Source organism: Fukomys damarensis, unplaced genomic scaffold (assembly GCF_012274545.1).
Source record: "Fukomys damarensis isolate Sample0158 unplaced genomic scaffold, DMR_v1.0_HiC HiC_scaffold_7, whole genome shotgun sequence".
Taxonomy (NCBI): domain Eukaryota; kingdom Metazoa; phylum Chordata; class Mammalia; order Rodentia; family Bathyergidae; genus Fukomys; species Fukomys damarensis.
In genome coordinates this window covers 28315708-28341653 of record NW_022900919.1, presented here as the reverse complement: position 1 = coordinate 28341653, position 25946 = coordinate 28315708, and the positions used below count along the sequence as shown (strand labels likewise).

Below are 25946 nucleotides of genomic sequence, written 5' to 3'. Positions count from 1 at the left end.
AAAAAAAAAAAAAAATACTGGAAGAAAGTCCACTGAAACAATATTATGATTTTCCTGGTAGGATTATTTTTTGTATATTTTGTGTTTTAAATGTATATTTTTATCCTCATATTATCACAACAAATATACATATAAATATATACGAGTGTGTATATATATATATATGGCTGTAGGTCTAAAATATTGCACAATTATTTTTTTCTGTCTTCAGTTGTATTAAACTTCCTAAACAGCAAAATAAGGAATATAATTTAGAGCAAATCTTTCTGCTCCTTGAAGCCCAGGCATCCACCAAAGAATCCCGCAAGGCCTCATCTTCCCACTGCTGGCTGACTTTCATAAAGTCGCACAGTCTCATAGAAAGGAGTTTTTCTTTCCTGAACTCACTGCTGTGTCCCCAGAGCCTGGAGCAGGCCCTGCCACAAAGTGGCAGAGATGTTATGCAAGTGAATGAACCCATCCCTGCGGGGCTCTGTTTGGACCAAATGTTCAGGGAACAAAAGATGGAACAATGTACAGAAAGGCTGCCAACTCCATCACAGAGGAAGGAAATTTGTGCCCCTTCGTTCAAGGATGGACAGCGAGGCCAGCTAAGCATGGACCAGAGTGTGTGACTAAGCTTTCTTTGAGGTCGAATTTCAAAAGCCCCTTGGTTTGCTTAAGGACTTATATTTGTTTCCTGATGCTTAATGACATATTTCACATAGCACCCATTGAGTTTCTTCTACCTTGGAGGTTGTCACTGGGAAAAAAAAAAAAAGCTTTGCTGTAAAGCAAGCATCTGTGTCGTTTTGATGAGCCTGGAACTGTGTTTGCTAGACATCAAAACATCATGTCCTCTGGGGTCAACCTGGAGTATCTGAGGACAGCTGAGGGGGACCGTACATCCCTGGCATGGTATCTGCTGCTCACATCCAGCAGCGTCAGTCCCCAAGCTCTTGCAGTCCTAGCTTCTGCCTTCACCTTTCTCCTCTCTTGTCCTCTGGAGAGTACTAAAGAGCCAGGCTGAGGCCGTTCCCTTCCTAGCATGTGTTCCTTGCAGTCCTTGGGTCAGGTGTGCATCTGCAGCCAAACCAAGTCTCTGTTGCTGTAAAGGCACTGCCCCAAGTTAGACAGCAAGGGACCCTAAGAGCCCCATGGGCCCCACTTCTGCACCCCACTTTGGGGCTTAGGAATGTGCAGAATTCCCAGGTGCATTTGGGATCCAAAGACCCCATTGGGTCTTTTTCCTTGGAGGTTGTCACTGGGAAAAAAAAAAAAAGCTTTGCTGTAAAGCAAGCATCTGTGTCGTTTTGATGAGCCTGGAACTGTGTTTGCTAGACATCAAAACATCATGTCCTCTGGGGTCAACCTGGAGTATCTGAGGACAGCTGAGGGGGACCGTACATCCCTGGCATGGTATCTGCTGCTCACATCCAGCAGCGTCAGTCCCCAAGCTCTTGCAGTCCTAGCTTCTGCCTTCACCTTTCTCCTCTCTTGTCCTCTGGAGAGTACTAAAGAGCCAGGCTGAGGTTTGCTAGACATCAAAACATCATGTCCTCTGGGGTCAACCTGGAGTATCTGAGGACAGCTGAGGGGGACCGTACATCCCTGGCATGGTATCTGCTGCTCACATCCAGCAGCGTCAGTCCCCAAGCTCTTGCAGTCCTAGCTTCTGCCTTCACCTTTCTCCTCTCTTGTCCTCTGGAGAGTACTAAAGAGCCAGGCTGAGGCCGTTCCCTTCCTAGCATGTGTTCCTTGCAGTCCTTGGGTCAGGTGTGCATCTGCAGCCAAACCAAGTCTCTGTTGCTGTAAAGGCACTGCCCCAAGTTAGACAGCAAGGGACCCTAAGAGCCCCATGGGCCCCACTTCTGCACCCCACTTTGGGGCTTAGGAATGTGCAGAATTCCCAGGTGCATTTGGGATCCAAAGACCTGGCCACATTCTGGATCCTACAGCATCGGAAGCCCTTTGGAGACACCTCAGTAATGGTGCGACTCAGCTAGACACAGCCCCTGGTTTCATGGTGTGCCCAGCCAGCACCACATCTCAGATCTCACGAGATGCACAGTGGTCAGCAGGAACACTTCCCTCTCTTAGTAATGTTTTCTCTTTGCTATAATCTGCCCTTGCTGGTAAGAGACCTTCAGGTTCTTGGCAGCACATGATTTCCTGTGGTCTGTCTGGTCAGGTTGTGCTAGTAAAAGCCATCACTATTAATGTTATTCATATGTGAGTGTGATTCCCAGTGCCATTCATGATTTCTGGAAGTTGTGATGGACAAGCTCATGAAGACTCCTGCTCCCAGAGAGTTCATATTCTAATTGGGTGGGAGGGATAAGCAGGGAAACCGGCAGGTGGAGCCACCTCAGGGTGGCCCATGAGAGGGAGGCAAGGTTTTACTCTGAAGGCAGAGGAAGTTTCTGGAAGGCTCTAGAACAGTTTCCTTTTTGATCCTCCCTCTGCGGCTGGTAGAACACACAGACATAGGATAGGAGTTCTCCTAGGAAGCCAGGAGAACATGAATAGACAGTCAAACCCCAGAAGAGGCTTGGAGACTGAGGTGTGCTGGACAGGTGGCCAGAGTTGTCTGTGGTGATGGAAAAAGAAAGGATGAATCAAGAATGACTGAGGATTCAGGCTGGAGCAGCTTGCAGGCTTAGTGCTCCCACTGCCACGCTAGTATCACCATGCCACCTTGTTTAAGTCCCCCAGCCCCAGAATGGTACTATGTTCACATTTTGCAGATGAGAATACTGAGGCTTAGCAAGGTTTAAATAGCTGAACAGCTCAACCCCTAATCCTCAGGATGATGCCCAGGCCCCATCGCTGTTTGCTCTGGAAGCCCCTGTCTGTCCAGAGACCGCCCTTCTTCAGCCATGTGAGAGAGGTGGGGTGCAAGCAACATTAGGTGACATTTTCTGCACTGTTTTAAGAAGCTATTCATAAGCCATTAAGAGATGATTTGAAGTAGAATTGGATGTTCATTTAAAATATGAAATAAGTGAAGCCTGGTGGCCCACGCCTATAATCCCAGCACTCTGTAAGTCTGAAGCAGGAGGATCTCAAGTTTGAACCCATCCTGGACAACTTAACTACTTAGCAAGACCCTGTCTCAAAAAAATAAAGTTTATGGGGCCGGGGATTTAGCTCAGAGGTTCGGTGGCCTGCCTTGCAAGCGCAAAGACCCAAGTTCAATCCCCAGTACCAAAAAATAAATAAAAAAAAAATAAAGTTTAAAAGGGCTGTGGATGTAACTCTGTGCAAAGGCCCTGGATTCAGTTCCTCATACCATATATATAATAAATTTCGTTAAACCTTTCATTTATCACTGTTCAAAATATCATGGTTAACAATTAGGTCCTTAACTCTGGTGGGAATATAAAATGTTTTGATCATTTTGGAAAACTTCAGTTTCTTACAAAGGAGAGTAAACATCCAACCCACCACTCAGCAGTTGTCCCTCTGAGTCTTCACCCAGGAGAAGTGAAACCATGCGCACAAAAAGACTTTAGAAAAGTGTTTGTGGTGCCCTAAAACTGCAGCAACCCAAATGCCTAGCTCTGGGAGAATAGATGGACACACTGTAGCATATTTACCAGGCAGGATACTATACTGCAATGAGAAAGTATGAATCTTTGATATATGAATGTAGCTTTAAAATTATGCTAAATAAAAGAGGGTTAAAAAATAAAAATACTGGACAATTTTCATTCATTAGAAGTTGCAGGATAGGAAGATGAATCTGTGATAGTAGGAAAGAGGTACAGAGAACTTTCTGGGAGATGGAGATGCTCTCTACCTCCACTGAAGTGGGGAGTACACAGGTATTTATTTCCAGAGTTAGAGCAAGATGATCATGAAAGTCAAGGAGAGCTGATGTATCTGTCAAATCTAAGGCCACAAGGAGCTCATGACAATATAATCACCCAAATAAGGCTTTCCAGATGGCTCTGGAGCACAAGGGCCAGGGGCAGCATGGGGAGTGCAGAGGCAGCACGGGGAGTGTGGGGACAGGACCTTCTTGTCCTCAGCAAGCAGGTAGGGAGCCAGAAAGCAATTGTTATTTTGCAAATCTTGGTCAGCATGGGCTGCAAACACAGAACTTCCACTAGACAGCACTGTGTCCTCCGGGGCGTCACAATTTGTACAAACTGCTTCCAAACCAGGCCTAGGAAACCCATGGTCTTCCTGGCTCCACAGCCCATACTTCAAACCCCACACCTCTTCTGTGTCTTGAGTCTCTTCCTCACCTTTTCTACCTACCCCTAGCCCTGTACGACTCAGAAGTGATGCATGCTATTATTTCTGACTAGCAGGTGGGCAGTGTGATAACTGTTTGGTTCTCTTTGGTTTGGCTCTTTCGGGTTTGGAGAGTGCCGAGAAGCCCTATAAAGTCTTTAGGAAAAGAGTAGATTAGTGAGCTAGGTAGCAAGGCTTAGTTCTGGGGAAGCAGTCCAAGGACTCACAGAACAATGTTTGGTGCTGATTTTTTTCACCTTTTCATTTTTCAGCCGGCAAACTGGAAACAGTAAAATGGGCATTCACCTGGCCACTGAGTTTCGTCTTATACTTCACTGTCCCCAACTGCAGCAAGCCCCGCTGGGAGAAATGGTTTATGGTGACATTTGCTTCCTCCACGCTGTGGATTGCTGCCTTCTCCTACATGATGGTGTGGATGGTGAGTGTGGGGAGGGCCTCATGGCATTGCTAGATCTCTGTGGAGAGGAAAGCACACTGGACTAGATGGGAATAAGAATTGAAGCTTCAACTCTTCCAGTGGCTGTATCATCCAGCTATTACTGCAAAAAGCTGTGTAACAAGTCACCCCTGTAATCAGGGGTTTCAAGTGAGAGCATTCATTCTGCTCACACATCTCCAAGTTGACTGTTATGTGATTAATCATAGCTGGGGCTGGCTATGCAGCTGTGCTTCAAGCTACAAGAGGGCTACATTTGACTCAGGCAGCTGGCTGAGTCCCTATCTATTCCATGTGTTGATTTGCTCTGACTGGGGGGCTGCCTGGGGAATGCCGCTGTCCTGATGTTTGTTCACTGGAATGTGAAAGGGCAACTGGGAACACTAGATACCCCCAACGTCTTCACATGAAGCTGGCTTGCCTCACCACTGCTCCCAGGCACACTCCATCAGCCAAGTTCAGTATCCACAGCAGGGGACACACACTCCAGCCACTTCAGTGGAGGCAGAGCAGAGCCACAGGCTGAGACAATAATGGAGCAAGGCATAATGAACCAGGGTGGTGACCACTGTCACCTCCCCCTATGTGATAGCCTTCATCACTGATAAAACACCTAAGGAAAACAACTTATAGGAGGAAAGATACACTGTATCCTGGCTCATGATTTCAATGGGTTCAGTCCATGGTCAGCTGGCTTTAAGGCAGAAACACATGGCAGAGGAAAGCTACTCCCCTCATGGCATCTGAGAAACAGAGAACCAGAGAGGAAGGCGTAGGGACCAAATATTTTTCCCGAGGTCATGCCCCTATCCCCTGTACCCTTCAGCAAGGCCTCATCTCCTGGTTCTATTACCTCCCAAGAATGCGATCAATTACGATCTCACTAGTGGGTTAATCCACTGGTGAATCCCTCATCACTCAGTTACCTTCCAAAGCCCCACCTCAAACACACGAGGGCGGGAAGAAGGAAATCTTACATCTAAAGCACACCACCCAATCTTTCCAAGTCAGTTTCTTCAACCAAGAGGTCAAGGGATTGGGCGACTACTCATAGTCCCTTCTGAGGTTGAAATAACACTTCAATGATTGGCATGAGTTAGGGGGTTATGGCTCAGAAAAGCTCTGCCCAAAGTCATTTTAAGAAATCCAGGCATGTACCATGTACTGCTCACTTATGACTGCTTTTTAACTGGGGAGCAAGCCTGATTTATTAGACTTAAGGTTGGGCAGACATTAAAAGCTATGACAAAATTATGCAAATCCAAATTAACCTCACTTAAGTATTGGACAGAAATATAATGTAAGTTCAGGAAAAATAAACTCAGGAGCTAAAAATAGCTTAGAATAGGTTATGTTGGAGGTACTGTAAGAGAAAATTTATAAACTTGACACAATGAATTCATATTTGTCCCTTGTCTTGATACCACAGCCAAACAGATTTTCTAAAAAACTGGAATCTACAGCCAGTAGTTTCTCCCTCATCCTGAGTTCATGAACATTTAATCTGATGCATCCACTGAGCACTGCCTGACCCATGTTTGGGGCAAGGACCTCAGAGTCTTCTGTGTTTTTTGACACCCACTGTCCAGAAAACTGGGCTGGCTTCATCCTCAAAAGCCTCCTCGACCCTGGAAAGCTCTGCTGAGTCCTGAGAAATGACTGATAGTGGGAAGAAAACACACAGAAGGAAGAAGCCGGGGCCCAGCCTCTGGGTGACCGGTTCCCAAACTCCAACTCAACCACAAACACCGTAACAGTGAGAGCGCACTTGGCCCATCGGGCTGGGGACACCTCGGGCATCAGCTGGTCCCACACCTTTGTCACTCCCAGCAACCTGCAACTTGGGCACAGGACTCTCTGGGCCTCAGTTTCCCCTCTAAAGGATGGAAAATTGTGTAACACTTACTCGGCAGAGCTATCATGAGAGTTAAAGTAAAACCCATGAACCTCACTTCTTCTGGTGCCTCAGTGCTAGGCCATCTTGAATCCTGATATTCTGCCCCAATATTGTCTCTCCCTAGTTCTACTTCTCCTCCCGAGAGCTGCCCACCTGGCTCGTGAGGAGCCAGAAGGCTGCTCTCTGGTGGAAAGGCTGAATTCCATCCCCATAAAATGATCACTGTGTCCCTTGCCTGTGTATTAACACAGACAGCAGATGCTGACCCCAGAGAGGTGCCACAGGCTGGAATCTTTCCCAGGTGTTGGTCATGAGATGTCTGGACAGGTGGGGCTCCCAAGGGCACAGTCAAGGTCAAGGCCCCAAGGGCCTACCTCTTCATGCTTCTTACAGGTCACGATCATTGGCTACACATTGGGAATCCCTGACGTCATCATGGGCATCACCTTTCTGGCCGCCGGAACCAGCGTGCCGGACTGCATGGCCAGCCTCATTGTGGCCAGACAAGGTGGGGCTGCCGGGGATAGCAGGGCAGGGAAGTTGGGAGGGGCTGTCCAGTCTGGGGAGTCAGTCCCCTGCAGTTAATGGGACAGTAGATCACACTTGGAAGGAGAGACAGAGGACCTGTGACCTCCCTCAATGACAGAAGAGTCATAGGCTTCCTAAAGTCAGAAGAGCAAGGAAAGGAGCAGAAGGTTCTATGCACACAGAAGGCAGGAATGTTTTCCTGAGCAGTGCCCCCAGACCCTCTGGTTGTATTGGCCTTCTTTTACTATTAAAAAGACTAACAAACAGCAGTCGCTAATCCTTACTGAGTAAGGCCCTTCCGGTGCATTATCTTATTAATATAAACAACTCTATGAGATAAAGGCAACTATTCTCTCATTGTATGGATGAGGAAACTGAGGCTTAAAGAGGTCAGACCCATACCAAAGGTCTATCCCGCTGCTGCCCACTTCCAAGTGACGATCTCAGAGGTCCGTTTCCAGCATAGGATAGACCCCTCTCTTTCCAACCAGGCTCACTGTCAGCTGCCCAGAGACACACACAACCAGGGTGGGTGGCCTTGCCCTTCTAGTGCTGCTGTCCTTCCCACCTGGGAGACATTTTTAAAATTTTTACTGATGCACATTTGCAGTCCAGCACGATCCCATTCATTAGGGGAGCTGGTGCATGCACATAACACGTCTTCATTCTATTTATGTCCCCTTCCCTTCCCTCTCTTTGCCCCCAGAGGGGTTCATTTTAAACAAATGCTACACAGCTACAGAACCTCAGTGTCCTCTAGAAATTCTCATGAAACTCTTCCATCTCAGTGTCTTTGGGTGCTGATTATCTGGAGGAAATGAGCACAGTATGGAACCGTCAGGAGGTGGTGCCGAAATGTTTAAGTCAGTGAGCTCATGAGGCACTTTATGGATGCTTTCTAGAGGGGTTGGCTCATAACTGCCAGTCATTTTGGAACCATTTTTGGTCTTCAGACTCCCCTGTGGTGAATCAGGGAAGGTGCTTGGAGGAAGGGTCCACAGCTCCATAGAATGTGGGTTGCGGGTTTGAGCATCGAGTCAGTGTGTGAATCGGTGATGACCACAGCTTGGGGACGTCCCGCAGGGCCCTGGCCTCCTGCACCCTTCACTGGAGCTGCCTCTTGTCCTCACAGGGATGGGGGACATGGCCGTGTCCAACTCCATCGGCAGCAATGTGTTTGATATCCTGATCGGGCTGGGTCTCCCCTGGGCGCTGCAGACACTGGCTGTGGACTACGGATCCTATGTAAGTGACTCATCTGTAGTGTGCCTTAAATCCGGAGCCATGAGGACTGTTTTTGGTGGCTTAGTCTTAGTGGGACTTAGTCTCAGGGCAGAGGATCTGTGGAAATAGGAACATCGAGGGGGAAACAAGTTCTCCTGCCAAAGTGCTTCCAAAGTCAGTCTTATGGGGACTCCAGGGCCCCAGGGTAGAGGTGAGCAGATGTTTTCTGTCAAGGGCCAAATAGTAAATACTTTAGGTCTTGGGGAGCAGATGGTCGCTGTCACAGCTTAGAACAGGAAGCATGGCTGTTCTGGTACAGCTTTATTTCTAGAAACTGAAATTGAAATTTTTATAATTTTTCACATTTTGTGATATATCATGCTTCTTTTGATTCGTTTTCAGCCTTTCAAAAATATCCAAACTGTTCTGATCATGAGCTATGCAAAATCAGTTTGTGTACCAGATTTGGCTCCTGGGTCAGAATTTTCCAGCCCCAGCCTTGGTATCTTTGTGCTTACTTCGTCTTATTACAGGTTAAGTGATGCATATGAAAGAGAAGCTGAAAATATGTCATCCAGTTTGGACACTGAAGAGGTGTCATCTCTGGGGTGGTCATAGGATTCCAAATAACCCTGCTATGATCTGCCATCTAAAGAATGAGACTGTTGTCAATTAGGCTCTTATGAATTGACTCACATCAGTCAAACTTACAAGACTTTGATGTATAGGCTAGAATATCAATTGTGAGTAGTGAGATATATAAGAGTAATTTGTACCCTTTTCCTGGAGAAAAATCTTGAATGGGAGGTATTTTAGAGATTCCATGACAATTTTCAAGTTTGGTGATTCACCAGGGATATTCTCAGGAACCAACAGCAGGTTATATTTGTGACTGCAGTTTATTTCAGCAAAGTATATACAGTAAAAGTAGCAGAAAAAGGAATTGCATCAGAAGCCCAGAGAGGTCAGGAGCAGGCTTGCAATTGCTGTGCTCCGGGGTCATGCGAGATGTGCTTTCTCTGTAGCAGTGAACTACAAGTGCATGTATGGCACGTGTCTGTCTGGGAAAGTCCCCTGGAGGCCGGGGCTGCTAGGGAGGGGGCTGGTTGGGCCAGCACATCTGCCGTCAGTGAGTCTCAGAGCCAAGTACAGCCCCAGCCACACTGCACAGAGTTTGCAGGCATCTTGGCCACTAGTACAGCATGCCCCATCACCAAGGGTGCAGGAGCCATCATCACTGCCCAGTGACTCCAAGAGTTGCACTTTCAGGGCTCTGCCAACGGCCCCCCGGGAGTCAGGCTGCCTCAGCGCCTTCTGCACAGAGTTCAAAGTGCTGTTCGCTCTTTCATTTGCTAGACTAATACTGCTGACTACTCTGCTCCAGGCAACCCCAGATCTCAGGTCCTCTTCGGAGTCACTCATTCCACAGCTCCAGGCACTCTGCCTTGCAGAAGCTCAGAGCGTGTTCTGTCTTATGGCTCTGCCACCTCGGAGTTCTTCTCTAGCCACTCAGAAAGCAGGGCCAAGGGCCTTGAAGGCTGTGCCGCTCATTTGATGATGATGCCTAGAATCGTTTATGTCCTCTCTGTCCCCATCCCATGATGTAAATGTGTCTCATATATCCCACCCCATGAAAGAAGGGGACTGGATCATCAGTCTGGCTGTGTGCCCATGCCAAGGAGGAGAATCAGACATGGGGAACCGACAGGCTGTCCAGGCTGATGTGTGTGTGGGACTGGGATCCAGACAAGAGGGTCTGTGAGCAACCTGTCACTGCAGCACCAGTGCTGTGGGCATCTACCCCAGGTGGGCCCTAATTCCGCCACATCACCCAGAGGGTACAGAGTGAGCCCATTCCTCTACCCCATGAGCCAGCACACTGACCATCCCTGTTCCGGGGTCACACATGGACACCTCCCTCCTCTTGGTACGTCGTGCCTGTTCTCACTCCAACAGCAATTATCACCAACAATAACTCTCTCAGGGCTGACTCACTACTTCCATAAAATATATGTCACCTTGATGCTCTTCAGCCAGTGCTAAAGGAACCTCTTGGGGGTCTTCCTCCAACTAGCTAAGCTGAACCTTTGCTTTTCATTCTTTATCTGGTAGTAAAAACTCATGTGCTTTATAGAAAATCACAGAAAGCTCTGGAGCTGCAGTTGCACAGTAGAACGTTCTGTCTTGGTGGGAAATTGCTGAGCTGCACTGGCTGATACGAGAGCCACCAGCCACTTGTGACTCACAAGCACTCAATATGTACCTGCTGCAAATCAAATGCTTACATTTTGTTTAATTTTAATGACTTCTTTAACCACATAAGGTGGATGACTGCCTATTGGAATCAGTTCTAGAGGATGACATAAAAACTCCCCACAATCTAATCCACAGGTAATTATTGGTAACATTTCAGCATATTTGTGTCTCTCTAGGTTCTTTTAGGTAACTGAGATTACACCAGACAGATACTTTGTACACTGCTTTTTATATCAAAAACATTTTCCTTAAAATCTTTATTTTCAAAATTGGCCTAATGTTCCAGCATATTCATCTTCCGAGATTTAGGTAAATCACAAAATTTCAAAATCAAAGCCAGAACTCATCCCAGAAGTAAGCCATATTCCCTTGTCAGGTTTGACAATTTCCTGACTGAATATGGCTCCCAGACCTGAAATTCCAATGCGGTTAGGTGCGCTGTCTCCACAAATAGCCCCCTAGCACTCTACCCTCTGTCCTCTTTCCAACATTCTCCCCATACTCTCTCAGGGACAGAACATTAAGCATGAGTCTTGTATCAGTAATTCCTACAGCTATAAAAACATGCCCTCTCCAGGTCACACCATCTAGTGACAGGGTGACATCAGGAGACAAAAATTCAGGCCCCATGAGATGTTTGGCTCACATTCACTTTCCATCCAACCATGACATAATTGGGTCACTCTGGTCATTCTGCTGGAATTGTACAAAAACCACATCTAGCCCTGTAACTGGAGCTCTCCTTTATCCTTGATACCAAGAGGGAACACAGGAGAAGCAGCCATTCCATGATAGGCACTGTGGCACACATGCGGGTCATCTCATGGGAGATCTTGGCTGGTAAATTTTTACATAGAATGTGTTATGTCGTATTTTCATCTGAATTCTGCAGTTTCTGTCACCAGTGCAAGAGAGAGCTTCATTTTCTTTCAGAGAATCAATCATCCATTGTAGATCTCTTTTGAAAACAGAAACTCAAGGATATAATCAATCAGTAGTTCATGAATCTTGGAGAACTCAGGATTTCACTCTGTGCATGGTAGAAGGTCAGAGTCCAGGTCCTTCTTCAGTACATAAACATCCTTCTGTTGAAAAGGAGATGTTACCTTGAACTTTAAAATTTTAAAGGAAACAGCTCTGGTTTAAAGGAAAAAGCTATGGTAACTCATTTTCTAGCAATATCTGCAGAAGCCATAGGAAATCATGATGGAGCCATAGGAAATCATGATGGCATTTTTATTAAAACTATGTATTCCAGAACCTGTATTTCCTAAGTAGGGGTCACCTTTGGTATTTGAAAGTTTGTACCCTGAGTCAGGACTGGAATATAAATGAGTAAGAAACCGCAACAGGGCAGTGGACAAGCCAGTCAGGTGAGTGACAGTTATAAAGCAAGCCTCAGACCTGAGGACTGCTAATATGCTGTTTTTACTTAGTTCTCTCAACAGGCTTGCTCTCTGCTTGGAAGGGCATTGGATGAGGGGAGAACCCCATGAGCAGGACACCTGGAGTCTTGCCCTCATGCCTGAATTCCAGGTCCTTCTAAGCACTGCCCAGACACAGTTCCATGCTGCCTAGAACCTTCCCTGGGTCACCAATTCTGCACCTCCCCCTGGCTGCAGTGATTGGCCATCCGTGCTCTGCCCTGGAACTGAGGCCAGAGACTAGCACTTCATGTCTGCATCCACACAGCGCCAATTGCCATCTGATCTTGCACATAGCAGGACAGTTTCCATAATTAAACAGAGAACAAATGTCATTGCCCAGCTGTAGCAGCAGGCAGCCCCCCATGCATCAACAGCTTCTGTGCACTGCGCTGTGTTACAGCCCATTCAATAACCTGTGTTCGTGGTGGGGAGCCAGAGCCATCAGTAAAAGTTGTTCTGTCTTCTGTTCTCTGGAATGAACATCAAAAGTAGAATGTATTTCAGATATTTCCATCAAAAGCAGCTAAACCACTAGAGAAAGGTTGGCTGCAGTTTTTCTAGAATCTTTATTGACAAGAAACAGCCTCTTTAGGTAGTGAGAACAGCAGCCCAGGATCTGGCCCTACAGAACAGAGCCCGTGTTCTGCCTGAGAAATGGCCTTGTGCATCAGACAACCTCACAGCGGGTGATAGAGGTCCCTCCCTGGGTCTCCTGTCCTGTGCATCTAAAGCATCCCCTCAGGTGTCAGCCAAGATTATTACCTGTGACTGTCCATCCCTGGGCCAGATGTCACTCCTGCATTTTCCAGCAGCTCCCATCAACGTGCTTGCCTTTTCCCTGGAGACATTTCAGCCTCTCTTGTTCATTTACTATTTCCTCTGGGCCAGGTACAGTGCCTGGCACCTAGAATGTGCCCAACAAATGGTTATTGGTTGGATGGATGGGAAGGAGATCAATTGGTCTAAGGTAACTTTCCCATTATTGTCACCTCTGCTGGGAGGCAGACACATGAGCAGGACAGAAGGAAGGAATCAGCGGGATTCCTGAGCCAAGAGCAGGGCCAAATCAAACAACAATAATGGGCATAGCGAAGATTCGCTGAACACCAGCTACTCTCCAGGCCCTAGGGAGCACCATGCACACAGGTCTCATCTCGTTGACCCAGCAGTACAGTAAGGGAAGGATGCAGCTGCATTGTGCCGGGAGCATAGCAGCACAGGAATGAGCACGGACCAGAGCCTCCCAATTAGGACACAGTGAGCATTGGGTAAGCAGAGAGCCACTTTGGAGGGCAAACACCTTCCGAAGACAAGACCGACGATGTGGTAGAGAACAGGGATTGGTGTCACTCTGAAGTCTCTAGGTGGGGAGTGACTTGCTGGGCTGTGGATGACAAGAGTGGGCCAGGCCTAGGACAACTGGGAGTGTGCAGAGGGTGGGGGCATCAGGAAGAGGAGCTGCCAGCACAGAGGCACTGAGGCAGCCTCTGACCAAGAGCAGGGGGCCGCCAGGTGGTGCAATGCGGGGATGGGGGTCAGGGGGCACCCAGCCACCTGAGCTGGGCAGAGCCCAGGTTACTGGCTCGTGCTGCACCCTTCTCACCCCTTCTGAGGGCAGGGAGCCAAGGCCCACAGAGGTTCAGTCACAGCCACAAGCAGAAGACACAGTGAGATCATTTTCTCTGCAAAGCACGGAAGCTCCATGGCGAAGGAAGAGACTGTTGACAGGTATGGTGGTGGGCACAGGAGCACGAGGCAGTCTTGGAGATGGAACGAGATGGGATCCATCCCTAAATATGAATCTTTGCTCCAGACGGGACAGAGTCTGCCTATTAAAACTAAGACAGCCTCATCAACTTCCTACAGAGAAGGAACTAGAACAGAAGAAACTTCCTACAGAGAAGGAACTAGAACAGAAGAGAACTCCTCACCCCCAGATTTCCATTCTGAAAGTGCCACAGATGCTGTGGGGCTGCAGTCATCCCTGCTGTGGGCTGTCGTGAGTGGCATTTCTACTGCAGGTTCCTGACTGAGGAACCTGTCTGGGTCCTTTCATGAGGAATACACCATGCTCCATCCCTGGTCTCTCCCTGGTTTTATCAGGTGCCACTAAGTGACCAGTTCCCCAAACCCAGTGCATTGGGGAGCATTACTGCATAGCTACTCCCCAAAATGTCAGTCATTTGGTAAAATGAGTCTGGTTGCAGAAAAGCAAAGTTGGGGCTCATTTGTTGCAAGCATGCAGTCAGCCTTTGCCCCCACCCCAGCTACACCCAAGTGTGAGGCTCTGTTTCTGAAAGACACTCAGGGGCCTCCTCCCACATGGCACAACGCTAAGCCTGGACACATCTCCTCGTCTCTGACATCAGGACTAAGCTCCCTGTGTGGATTTAATGGGTTCTCTCGACCTCTCCAGGGACCCGCTGGCAGCTCCAAAGCAATTTTTCCCTCTTGTCCAGATGGAATTTCCAAGTCATAATTGTGGGATAATTACCATCCAGGCAGCTGTCTTGGGCCTGATATTAGGTTCAAGAATTTGGTGGTGAGAGATGAAGGCCCTTTTACAGATTTTGACATTTCTTAGCACTTTGTGACTTGCTCAGAAGCCAACTAGTTACCTAACTGCCTGAAATAAGATGCATTTCTAAAAGTCAAAGTTGAAGAAAATGAACACTTGTTGTCCCAGCATGATGAATGCCTGTACCATGAGATTTAACAAAATGAATGTCACCAGGCAGGCAGCAGGAAACTGGCGCAGAGCTTGCATTGATGAGTTAGGGCTTAAAATGTAAAATAACTCTGGGAAGCATGGAGGGAGGAGGAATATATGTCTTTTCTCTTTCCAATCAAAATTCCACCTTACTTCAGAATATCCATAGAGGTAAAAAGCACAGGAAACCAGAAACCGTCTCACTGCCACCCTCTTCATGGCTTCCTCTTTTTTAGATCAAGCATTCACTGAACACCTACTGTTTGCTAAGATGTTCTGGTAAGCAAGGCAAACCATCCTGTGCTGCTGGGATGGCAGCTGCGGCAGAGCCAAATGATGAGCAATTTCAGAGTGTAAAACACATTCGTCCATGGCTGAGCTACGTGGGGGATGTAGCAGTGTGTGGCAGGGACAGGGGACCCAGAACCCTGGTGAGAAAGTGTTGTTTATTCTAAGAATCTGGGACAGTTTGGGCTCACGGGTAGAGAGGAGTGAGGAGACTTTTGCCAAGAGGAGGAACAGCTGGTGGGAGACCAAAATGGCAGGTGTGGTAACCCAGGGACCCAAGGCTGCTCCTGTGGCTTGGGGCAGGTGGGGGGAGTGGCAGAGTAGAGGGACAGGTGGCAGAAATGAAGCCAGAGAGGGAGGCCACTTAGTGAATGGCAGTGTAAGCCATGGAAATGGAAAAAATCAAGAGCATTTGGGAGAAGAAAGATTCTGAGAACAACATGAAGAAGGGATGGGAGCCAGACAAGACGGATGGGAGCAAGACCAGCTAAGAGGCATTTGCGTGGGAGGGAAAATAAGATGACTTGGATATGAACAGTCGAACTGGTTATCTGTTGCTGCCATAATCCTGGTAACAAAAGGTCCCAAGACTTAGTAGTGTAGAACATTAGCATAAATTTGTCACTCTGTATCCACGGAGTAACAAGTGTTTGGTTGATCTGGGTTGGCTGCAAGCTTCAGGTGAGTCTACTACAAGTGTCTTATCTTCAGACCAGTGGCGTCCTGAGACACACTCTCCTTATGAAGAGAGGCAGGAGCACAAGAGGCTGCATCCACTCTGTGAACACATTTCCAGCTCCTGTTTGCATTGGACTCACTGGTCTCCAATTGTCCAAAGCATCACAGGGTCAAACCCAATGTCAGGAGGCAGGGAAACACTTCTGCCCACCGTGAGGTGACAGAAAGTGTGTGGACATGCCACCGTGCACAGAGGAGAGGAGGGAAGCAGCGGTGTACCGTTAGGAACAGGAAAGACAGAGAACCATGGAAGCTAAGCAAGACCCTGTAGAAGAAAGAAGAGCGGGACCTGGTGGTGGATTCGGCGTCAGCCCCTGAGCATCTGTGAACCTGGAAGTGAATCTGGAGGAACAAAGCCCTGGCCTTGCAGGGAAGTGTTACCCATCATGGGATCTAGGTTTTAGGAAGGCCTTTGGGAATTTGATCAAGGTAATTCACTCTGAGTTGTACAGTTTATTTAATGCTATTTATAAATGTATTAGGAAGCAAGAGTAACAGAGAGGAGACAAATCAGAAAGCTAAAGATAAGAGATACTAGTGGTGAGGGATAAGGTGGTGGGAGTATAAGTGGAAATAAAATGAGATGCTTTTAGGGAAGAATCAACACTGTTTCCTAATGGGAATGATAAAGAGGAAAACTAGAGGTGACTTCTGGTTCTTTTCTGGAGCAATTATAAGTACTGTGGGGCTATTAATGGAGGGGACTAATAAGACGGGGAGGGAGCACATCCAAGAAGAAAGAGCAGAGGCCCTGCTTAGTACAGATGAAGTGTGATGTGCCTGAAGGTCGCTGGGTGGAGCTGTCACAGAGGCAGAGGAATAGTTGCTGGGACACTCCGGGAGAGGTCTCCCTTGCAGGGCTGAATTTGAGAGTCAGCAGCACTGATGTGGTTTTCATGATGAAAGTCATGACGGAAGTAGATGGAGATGGAGAGGCGAGCCCAGAGCTGGAAGCTGGTGTTGCATGGAAAAACTACCTAACAAGAAAGACTGAGGAGGGCTTAGCCAGAAATGGGGGGATTGCAAGAAAGTGAATCCCAGAGCTGGAGCACTGCTTCAGCTTTTCCTAACATGTATCTCTTCAGATATCAGCTCCCCAGGAAGCCAGCCTCAGCCAGATGAAGACCTCTATGTGTGTCCTTCAGCTTTCTGGCTGGGGGCAGGGGCTGCATCTCCCTGAGCTTGTGCGCTCTTCACCCAGCAGAGACCTGGGTGGGTTGAACCTGGGAAGCAAACTGCTCCAGATGGCTCCCATGTCACTGTCGCTCACCTTTGGAGCAGGCATCCTGAGTCAGGTTCCCAATACCTGGAGCCCAACTCCACCTTCTGGAACCAGCCTTCTCTTCCTGGAAATCTCAGCCACAACTCTGGATAGTGAGGTGCTGAACGGTTCCTATAGGCTGGAGAAGAGCAATCGTGTGCAGCTCTTGCAAAGCTCCCTGTGTGAATGCCATGTTGGTTTGGAGTTGGCCACGTCGAAACTGTTTCACCACAAAAATCAGCAGAGTGACAGAAGGCCGCTTCTAAGCCAGTCTCCACACTATTCCCACAGGACCTGGAGAGGCAATTTTGGGAAGTTTGGTGACATCTTAGCATCAGCCTCTCAGAGTTGCTGTAACAAACCTGCAGTAACACCACCCAGTCCCCTTAAGTCTTGAACCCTGGATTTCAGCCTCTGGGTTAGGAAAATAGGGTGGTGGTTGGAGGGAGGAAGGATCCTGCCATGGTAGGGCTGACCTGAAAAGTTAACTGGATCTCCCTGTTTCTGTTTAGGGCCCCAGAAACTCCTCAGTCCTGAGATAAGAACCCAAGTGAGGAAGGTGTTCAGAGCAGGACAGTGCAGTGGGACAGTGGGATATCAGGTGGGATGGGTACAGCCAACAGCAGTCACATTAACAAGCCTGTCACCACTGCAGATGCCTGTAGCTGAACCCCACTAGGGGACAGCTGGGAAGTGAAGTACACCCTCATTTCCGAGTAACCCTATCTGAAAGGCCATGGGAGCTGGGGTGTTTCTCACTCCTGAGTCACTGTGGGAAGCAGCTTCCAAGGCTGATAGCGTGGCACTTGCATGTTCCAGGGAAAAGCTCTCAGGTACTGGCTGCTGAAAGCATCTGGTAGCCACCAAAATGGTGACATCAGCGTTGGGGGTGTGGGCAGTGCAGCAGTTTGAGTGTGTCCCCAAAAGTTCACGTATTGGAAACTCAATCCTGCAAAAGGCATGTTAATGGCATTTGGAAGTGGGGATGTGTTAGGATTGGATGAGGTCACCAGGGTGGGGCCCCATGGTGGCACCAGGAGCTTTACCAGAAGAGGAAGTGAGACTTGAGTTAGCACGACTGCTCTGTGTCACCAGGTGATACGCTGTGCCAGGTCAGGAGACAGCAAGATCCTCTCCAGATGCCAACAGAGACTGGGCTGGGCTGGACTCCTTGCTGTCCAGAGCCACAAGACAAACCTCAGTTCTTTGTACATTTCCTGGTCTTGGGTACTTTGTGAAAGCAATTGAAAATGGATAAGATAGAAAGTGGGAAGTGGCATCTGCTAGTGTGGCTGCTATGGATATTACAAATCATTCAGGACTTTTCAAAACTGACAGACATGAAAAGCACAGTTGTGACTTCCAAGGACTCAGATGTGAAGAGGAAGACCTGGCTCTTCCCTTGTGCCTGGCAAGGAAACTCAGGGTCCAAGCTTGGGTTGAAGTGCTGACTTTACCCATCACCAGCTTCACAGCCTGCAGTAGGTGCTTTACCTCTCTGAGCCTCGTCTGTCTCCTCTCCAAACAGAGAACAAAACACATAGTGCCTGGGGGAAGGAAAGGATGTGGGAACTCACCAGTTTTCTGTGGCTGCTCACTTTCTTACCCCTTTGCATGGTTCAGGGAAAGAGTCTTGCCAGGTGATATTTCCCAATGGAAGCCAACGTTAGGAACACCTATTTGGAAACTATGCCCAAACAAGCACCTAAACCACCTGAATACCAGAAGGCAATGACATATGCAGCGTGTGTTCCAGATGATACACAAATTAGCAATAATCCCAGGGTTTCTTAGTATTCCAAAAGAATTTGTCAGTTGGTGGAGCTGACCTCATGCTGTAGAGGAGATGGGGAAATCAGGATGCTCTAGGCTGGGGGTGCTGGGTCCCCAGTTGCAGGTGGATTGGGATGGTGTGTGGAACACTGTGTGGAACAAGGGATGATCTGGTCTCTACATACTGAAAACACGCATTTCCCGTGGGCTCCATTCCTGCTCACTGTGGAAGCAGCTGGCCTCTGTTTTCTCTGCAACAACTGCCAAGAGGGAATTGGAAGATCAGAATGCATGTTTCAAAGGTAAAAGTAAAAGCTGGGTGACCTGGGGAGCACCCCACATGCTCAGCATCTGCACTTCTGAGCCTCATGTCTTAGGGTAGGGAGTGAGGAGACCACACAGCTGCCACTGTGGGGAGCTGAGTCCCACAGGCTTCTTTATGAGGTGATCCCAAGGGGAGAAGGGTTCAGTGCTATGTCCTAGATCAGCCAGCCCCAAAACAATTCTATGGAAGTGTTTCCTACTTCCACCAAGGTGTCGGTTGTTGAACATACCCATTTTTCAGAACTCAACTTGTTGGAAGGACCCTGAGGATCTGTAAGTTTTACTGTGTGCAGGTCATGCCTCAAAAGAAATGGTAGCCTCTTACAAAGACCAGCCTGGCCAACCCTCCCCATGGTCGATCTCACCACCAGAACCTCCACTCTTGCCCTGTACCACCCAGTCTCACTGCCACCTACCACTCCCACGCATGAGCTCTCACACCTGCACATTCAGGATGTGTAGCAGGTGCCCATCTAAAATGTGTGGAGCCAAGGAATGAGGTGCTGGGATAAGGAAAACTCTGGACCTGGGTATCTGCATGCAAGGCATTAGTGCCTGGACACAGCCAGGTCAGCCCCATAAGAGGAGTGGTGAACCTGAGCTTGGAGCAGGATGAGCAGAGCACAGGGGAGAAGGATGTGAGTGTACCACCTGGCTGGACTGAAGGTCCCATGTGGGGACAGGAGTGTGTCAAGGTGGGTGCGGGGCGATAGGGTGAAATGCTCCCACTTGGAAAGGTTCAAGGTGTCCAACTACTGGGAAGAACTCTTGGATATGGGACAGTTACCCAGCATTTTTAGCAGAAAGTGGAGCCACCTTTGTTGTCTTTCTCAATAGTATTCCCTTGACAAGAAGGCACCACCATAGGCTGGTTTTCATTTTTTTTTTTAACTATGGAAGCAAAATGCTCTAATAGCTAACCCCAGACCGGAAGCAGCTCACATGTCCATCAACAGAAGAATTAAAGAAGCTATGGTTTATTTATACTGTTACTGTATAAAAATAAATGAGCAATAACTCCATGACAAATATGGAGGAATCTTGACAAACTGCACTGGATAGAGGAACTCTCGCACCAAGGAACACACACAGTAGGACTCCAGGCCAGCTGTCCCACTGGTCAGAGAGCCACAGCAGTGCAAGCCAGAGAGCAGAGAGAGCTCTCTGGAAGGGCTGTGGGAAGTGGAGGAGTTTGGTTTACATGGGTACATGTGTTTCTCAGGACCCATGGGACAGTGCCACTATGATTTGTGAATTTCACCATTTGACAGTTGCATCTAAAAAGAAAAGACACATGAACTACAACTGAACCTGCAATGAGTGGTGGAGAATACTGGCATAGTAGATTGCTTAGAAGTTCGTCACATGATGAGCATGATATAAGTCTTCTAGCTTTCCTAAATGATTGAATATTTTTATAATAACATAATGGAATTTGAAACAAGCTGTATGTGGTCATAAAAAAAATAATGTGGAGGAGACAGGGAATAAGGAGTGTATCACTTCTGAAACATTATCCTGGAAATGTCAACCAGCTTACAAAAAAATGAATTGCAGAGTCCCCTTCCCCCAAAGATCAAAAGAAGAATATTTAGTTCTAAAACTTGCTCTAGATCCATGGTTTTTAAACTTTCCTGTGTATCCAAATCACATGCAGAGCCATTAAACATGTAAGGATGGGCCCCCATCCCAGAATTCCTGACTCAGGGGTTCAGGGAGGGACTGGGGTCATGCATCCCTCACAAGTTCCCAGGAGACACTTCTGCCCCTGCCCAGGACCTCTCTTTGAGAACTGCTGCTTTCACGTACCCCTTTTATTTCAGGGTAGCCTTGTGACCTTGGCTGAGGACAGTACCTCTCTATAATGTGGGAGAAACCCTATGACCTTTATTGGCCATATCAAACCCTCAGTGTTCTGCCTGCTCTCACCAAGAGTATGGACAGTAATCATGTGTAGCTCTTTAGATACAGCCCAAATTAATTAAAAATAACCAAGATTAGCTGGGCATGGTGGTGCATACCTGTAATCCTAACACTTAGGAGGCTGAAGCAAGAGGATCACCGTGAGTTTGAGGCCAACCAGGGATACATACTGAGTTCAAGGCCAGCCTGAACCATATAATGAGACCCTGTCTCAAAAAAAAAAAATACATACACACATATATACCAAGACTAAATACCTCATGCTTTCATTCAACAACCACATATATGTATTGGCTGCCATATTGTAGAACACAGATGCAGTACATTTCCATCAGTACCAAAAGCTCTATTGAATAATATTGTCTGTAATAATTCTAAAAATTGTATTACTATGAAATACATTACCCCCACAATCCTCCTATTAATATCATAAATGAAATTTTAACTCTTTCCTCTTCTACTCTTGTTCACATAGCATCTCATTCACCTGTCCCATCATGGTAGGGAAAGAACACAGACATTGTATAACAAAAATGTAAAAAGTTTATTCTTGTATTCCCACACCCAGGTGATGAAATTTGGCCTAAAAGTAGCACGAGTTTGAGAAAGCAGAGGCTCTGTGGAGGTCAAGAGGACAGGGGTGTTGTGTGGACAGCAAGAATCACATAAAATATGACAGAATTTGAGTGGTTATGGGGCAGGAGTCAAGCTGGGGCACCACTGGTTGTTGAAGACAAAGACCAGATTGGGCTGAAAGTGGACAAGACAAGGGAAAATCCCTGTTTCTAGGAAAGTATGTATCCCAAGTTCAGGGTCAGCACATGGCTGCGAACACCATGGCCTAATTTTTGCTCCTAGAGATGAGAGTTGGTGCACTGCACTAAGCAGTTGCCTTTTGGGGATCTCTAACTGTTGGACGCTTTCTTACAGATTCGACTGAACAGCAGGGGGCTCATCTACTCTGTGGGCCTGCTCCTGGCCTCCGTCTTTGTCACGGTGGGTGTGCAGCGTTCTTCCCATTCTTGAATTCACTCATCTGTCCCTTCCCCAGGCTCTTTGGCAACCAATGGGCTTGGCGTTTGGTGAATGGGGACAGTAGCTCCCCAGATGTTCCACTTCTTACTAGAATGCCTTCCCCCTCTCTGCTAGCAGCCAGCCCTCTTATCAGAAGCAAGGCCACACACCTCATGTCGAGGCCAAAACATTCTTTCAAAACAAGGAGAAATTCCCCCTTTCACACAAAATTAACCATCAAGGGTAGATTCCAATGAATGGATTGCTCCAGGTTATAAAGCATCTTCATAAATCCATGTACATACATAATACTTGGAGACTAGGAATATATTTTATTCACCATGCACTTTTTATACCACTCTACTATCTTGGCCATTGCTCCTGTTTGTGTAATCTTATATTCCCAATTCTAGAGATGTGTTTGGTAGGGAAAACTCACACCAATGCAGGGACTGACTACAGGACGTATCCATTCACATACCTGCATGCTGCTGAATTTTCACATCCGTAAATGCAATATGCTTTTTTCCATAGTGTCTCAAAGAACTATTCACTGAATCTCACCAATTTCATGTTGTTATAATACATGGGCTGGAGTATGGGAATTCAGAAGGGCAGTCAGGAAACAAAAGAGGTGACTTAGACTGTGAGTCTAATGTCAAGATTTTAGGAGAACAAGTACTGCTGACATGAAGGTGCAAGTTTACATAATGTATTCTTTCATAGCTTGGGAGGTTCCTCCGTCCAATCTGCCATGAGGTGGAGGAGACCCAATACTTTCAATAGCCACACACTTTACCTAAGTGCTTTGCTCATTTACTTTCCCTCTGGAGCCCCATGAGGCAGCCAGATGACTGCAGCCGGAGACTGGGTCCCCTCCAAGGTCCTGGACAGATGTCTTCCCACCCTCACACCCTCTGATCCTCTCTATGTCTGCAGGTTTTCGGCGTCCATCTAAACAAGTGGCAGCTGGACAAGAAGCTGGGCTGTGGGTGCCTCTTCCTGTATGGTGTGTTCCTCTGCTTCTCCATCATGACGGAGTTCAATGTGTTCACCTTTGTGAACTTGCCCATGTGTGGGGACCACTGATCTCAGCCACCGTAGAGGCCCGCTGGGCTCCTTCCTTCTGTGCAATACGAGACCAACCGCACCCTGAGTCACACTGGCCTTGGAGCTGCAGTGCCCTTTCTTCTGTGCTGTCCACAGGCCTCTGCTCCTGCCCTGGTGGCTCTGGTGTCCCTGCCATGTCCCTGGCTTCCCACCTTCTGGTCCTACCTCCTGCCGCCCTGCCCTGTGAAGACATCTGACACCCACATGAATTTCCAAGCTCCATTTCTGAACAGTGACTAAGATTCTAGAACAAAACTGGCTGCTAACTGGCCCAAGCCAGGTACAATTTACCATGGTCCCTCCTCCTTTTTTAAGTTATTTGATGGAAGACTACCCTAATTTATGACCTGAGACTGTGGAAGAAATAGAGAGGAGAGGATCCACAGAGGAGAGGATCCATGGATGACAGGGAGCATTTCGGATGGTTTTGGCTTGAGAAGTGATTCCTAGGATGCTGGGTTTAAGGGGCTGTTTTGCTTTGGGGGGTTCCCCCTTCTATTCCTTTTCTTCCGGAGGTGGAAAACTTCCCTTGTGCCATCTCTCACCGGTCTCCATAATGGTAACACAAGTGGACTGCATGTCCTCGGGGGTGACCCCAGGCCTGCCGAAGTTGCATGGATTAGTGCTTAATCCAGGAACTGCTGGACTGACTGAGGCCACCAAGAACAAATGCATGACATTGTCTGCCCTAGGACACCTGGCTAACATCCCCAGGCATCACCTAGGGGGTGCAAGGTTTTGGAGGAAGAAAAGTACTTTCCTACACTCCAACCATCTCCTCATAGGTTCTTTCTAGTTTTTCAAGCAATAGTTCTAGCCGGCCTGAGGCCTTTGACCTGGGGCCCTGGTGAGACTGTCCATCGGAAAGGCACCAGGCAGCACCCACAGAAGCTTCCCTCAAGAGTGAGACCTTGAGATGTGCTCTTGTTGCTTGGCATTTGGGGTGACAGGGAGTGACCTGGAGGCCACCACTGCTATCCATTCAGGAGTTACAGACACTGGTTTCTTGGAAAATGGAGAGAAGCGCATATTTTTGCACAGACCTCGTCAATTGAGTCCCAGTTTGCCACTTGGTGTCGAGTACACTGGACCCTGAAGGCTGGCTCTTGGGCAGACATCCTGCCTCATGATGGCCACTGCCAAGCTGGCCCGGCTCCACCCTCTCTTCCTGAGGGCTGGCCAGGGAAGCAGACCCCAGAAAACCACAGAATGTGTTCAATGTGGACTCACTCTAGGGCATCAGTTGTTGTGAGGGGTTTTGCCAATCACTGCTCAACAGCCCTGCTCTATTTTGTATGATGCTGAATTATTACGCAAACTAATTCCACCAAGTTGAGACCCACCCATGCTTGTTACACTTGTATTTATTGAAACTGTGGATTCTTGCCCGTGCTGTCCCTTGCATTTACTTTAAGCACTGATCACGTAGCCCATTCATTCGGTATGGTTTTCCCGGTCCCTTGTACACATTCTGGTATGAATTATAAAAATAACCTGCTACCAATGGGTTGAACATTTCTGGCTGGGGTGCAGACTAAGGGCAGTGTTAGCCGAGGGCATGCCTGCCCGGCCGAGGAGCAGGAGAGGGGTCCACCCACCGGGGCTCTCGGGGCTGAGACACACTTACTGATTCTGTTGCACATTTTGCACTGGTTTATGGCGATTGTTTTCTTGGATGGATAGTGTAAAATAAACTTCTCTGTTCTGTATTCTCCCGCAAGCAGAGTGCATTACTTTCTCCCCTGGAAAGTGGTCCATTTCCCAGCAAGGAAAGGAAAATGATCACAGTCACCAGGCAGCCTGGGATTTGCGCTGCTACTGCTTTGGTGTTGACTCACCTGGAAGGCTGGAGTCTATCTGGCAGATTGCAAGAAAGAAGTAGTGAGTTGTGAGTCCTCTCCAAATCTGGGAGAGACCTCAGACCTGTGGCCCTGCCAAAGCATAGAATACATGTGGCATTATCAGTAATCCCTTCTTTCAGAGGGACCTGAGAGGAAAGACATAGGAGGTCCTGCTGTTGACATTCAGCAGTGGTTAAGTTCTCCATCCCATCTGATTTCACACATTTTAAATCATGACCATTAAGACCTCCCAGGAACGAATTGCTGCAAAGAGGCAAAAGCACATAGGCGTGATAAGCAATGTTCTGATCCTCTGAGATGCTCAAGAAATAATTACCTGGATCTAAAATTAAAAAACAAGACATGGTTCCTCCTGAAATGCAACACAGATTATTTACAGGGAGCAGAAGAAAAATAGCTACTGTAAGAAATTAAAAAGAGAGAGAGAGAAAGACTTTCAGCAAGGAGAGGCTTTATTAAAATAAAGACCTGATGGGCTGTAGCTCCCAATTGGCACAATAGCAGCTCTCTTATGAGAAAAGAGTTTATAAAGGGTAGTAGGGAATGAAGATGCTGGAAACGAACTATTCTGGGACCAGGTCATCTATCGTGGTCTGTGGTCACTGGTCCATTTCCTGTTTATGCAGGGTTCTTTGTCCTTCTGGAGCTGAGGGCCTCCTGGTCTGGAATGGTCTGTTCTACATAGAGGAGTTAGGCCAGGCCAGTTATTAGGGGTATTGTTTCTGTTATGAAGCTAACAGAATGTGGGTAAGGGTCCAAACTCATGGGAAGACAACCTTCAGACTTTTCCTTACAGCTACCAATTCACAGCATCTAGTTTACGTAACTGTTTAAAATGTATATTCCTGGGATGGTAAATAGTAGGTACTTAGCTTTGTTTTAAGTGTTTATGTCTTAGGATTTTTTTTTTTTTTTTTTTTTTTTTTTTTTTTT

General features: G+C 47.5%; 1 protein-coding gene across 1 annotated transcript in view; it reads left to right on the top strand.

Moving 5' to 3' along the window:
* Slc24a3 (solute carrier family 24 member 3) overlaps positions 1–24889 on the top strand; it is a 459193-nt gene extending 434304 nt beyond the window's left edge. The window contains exons 13-17 of the mRNA XM_010634169.2: positions 4494–4660; positions 6969–7083; positions 8236–8348; positions 21958–22023; positions 22981–24889. Of these exons, the coding sequence (XP_010632471.1) occupies positions 4494–4660; positions 6969–7083; positions 8236–8348; positions 21958–22023; positions 22981–23130 (611 nt within the window). The 3' untranslated portion in view covers positions 23131–24889. The remainder of the gene's footprint in view (positions 1–4493; positions 4661–6968; positions 7084–8235; positions 8349–21957; positions 22024–22980) is intronic.
* Positions 24890–25946: the final 1057 nt, after the last annotated feature.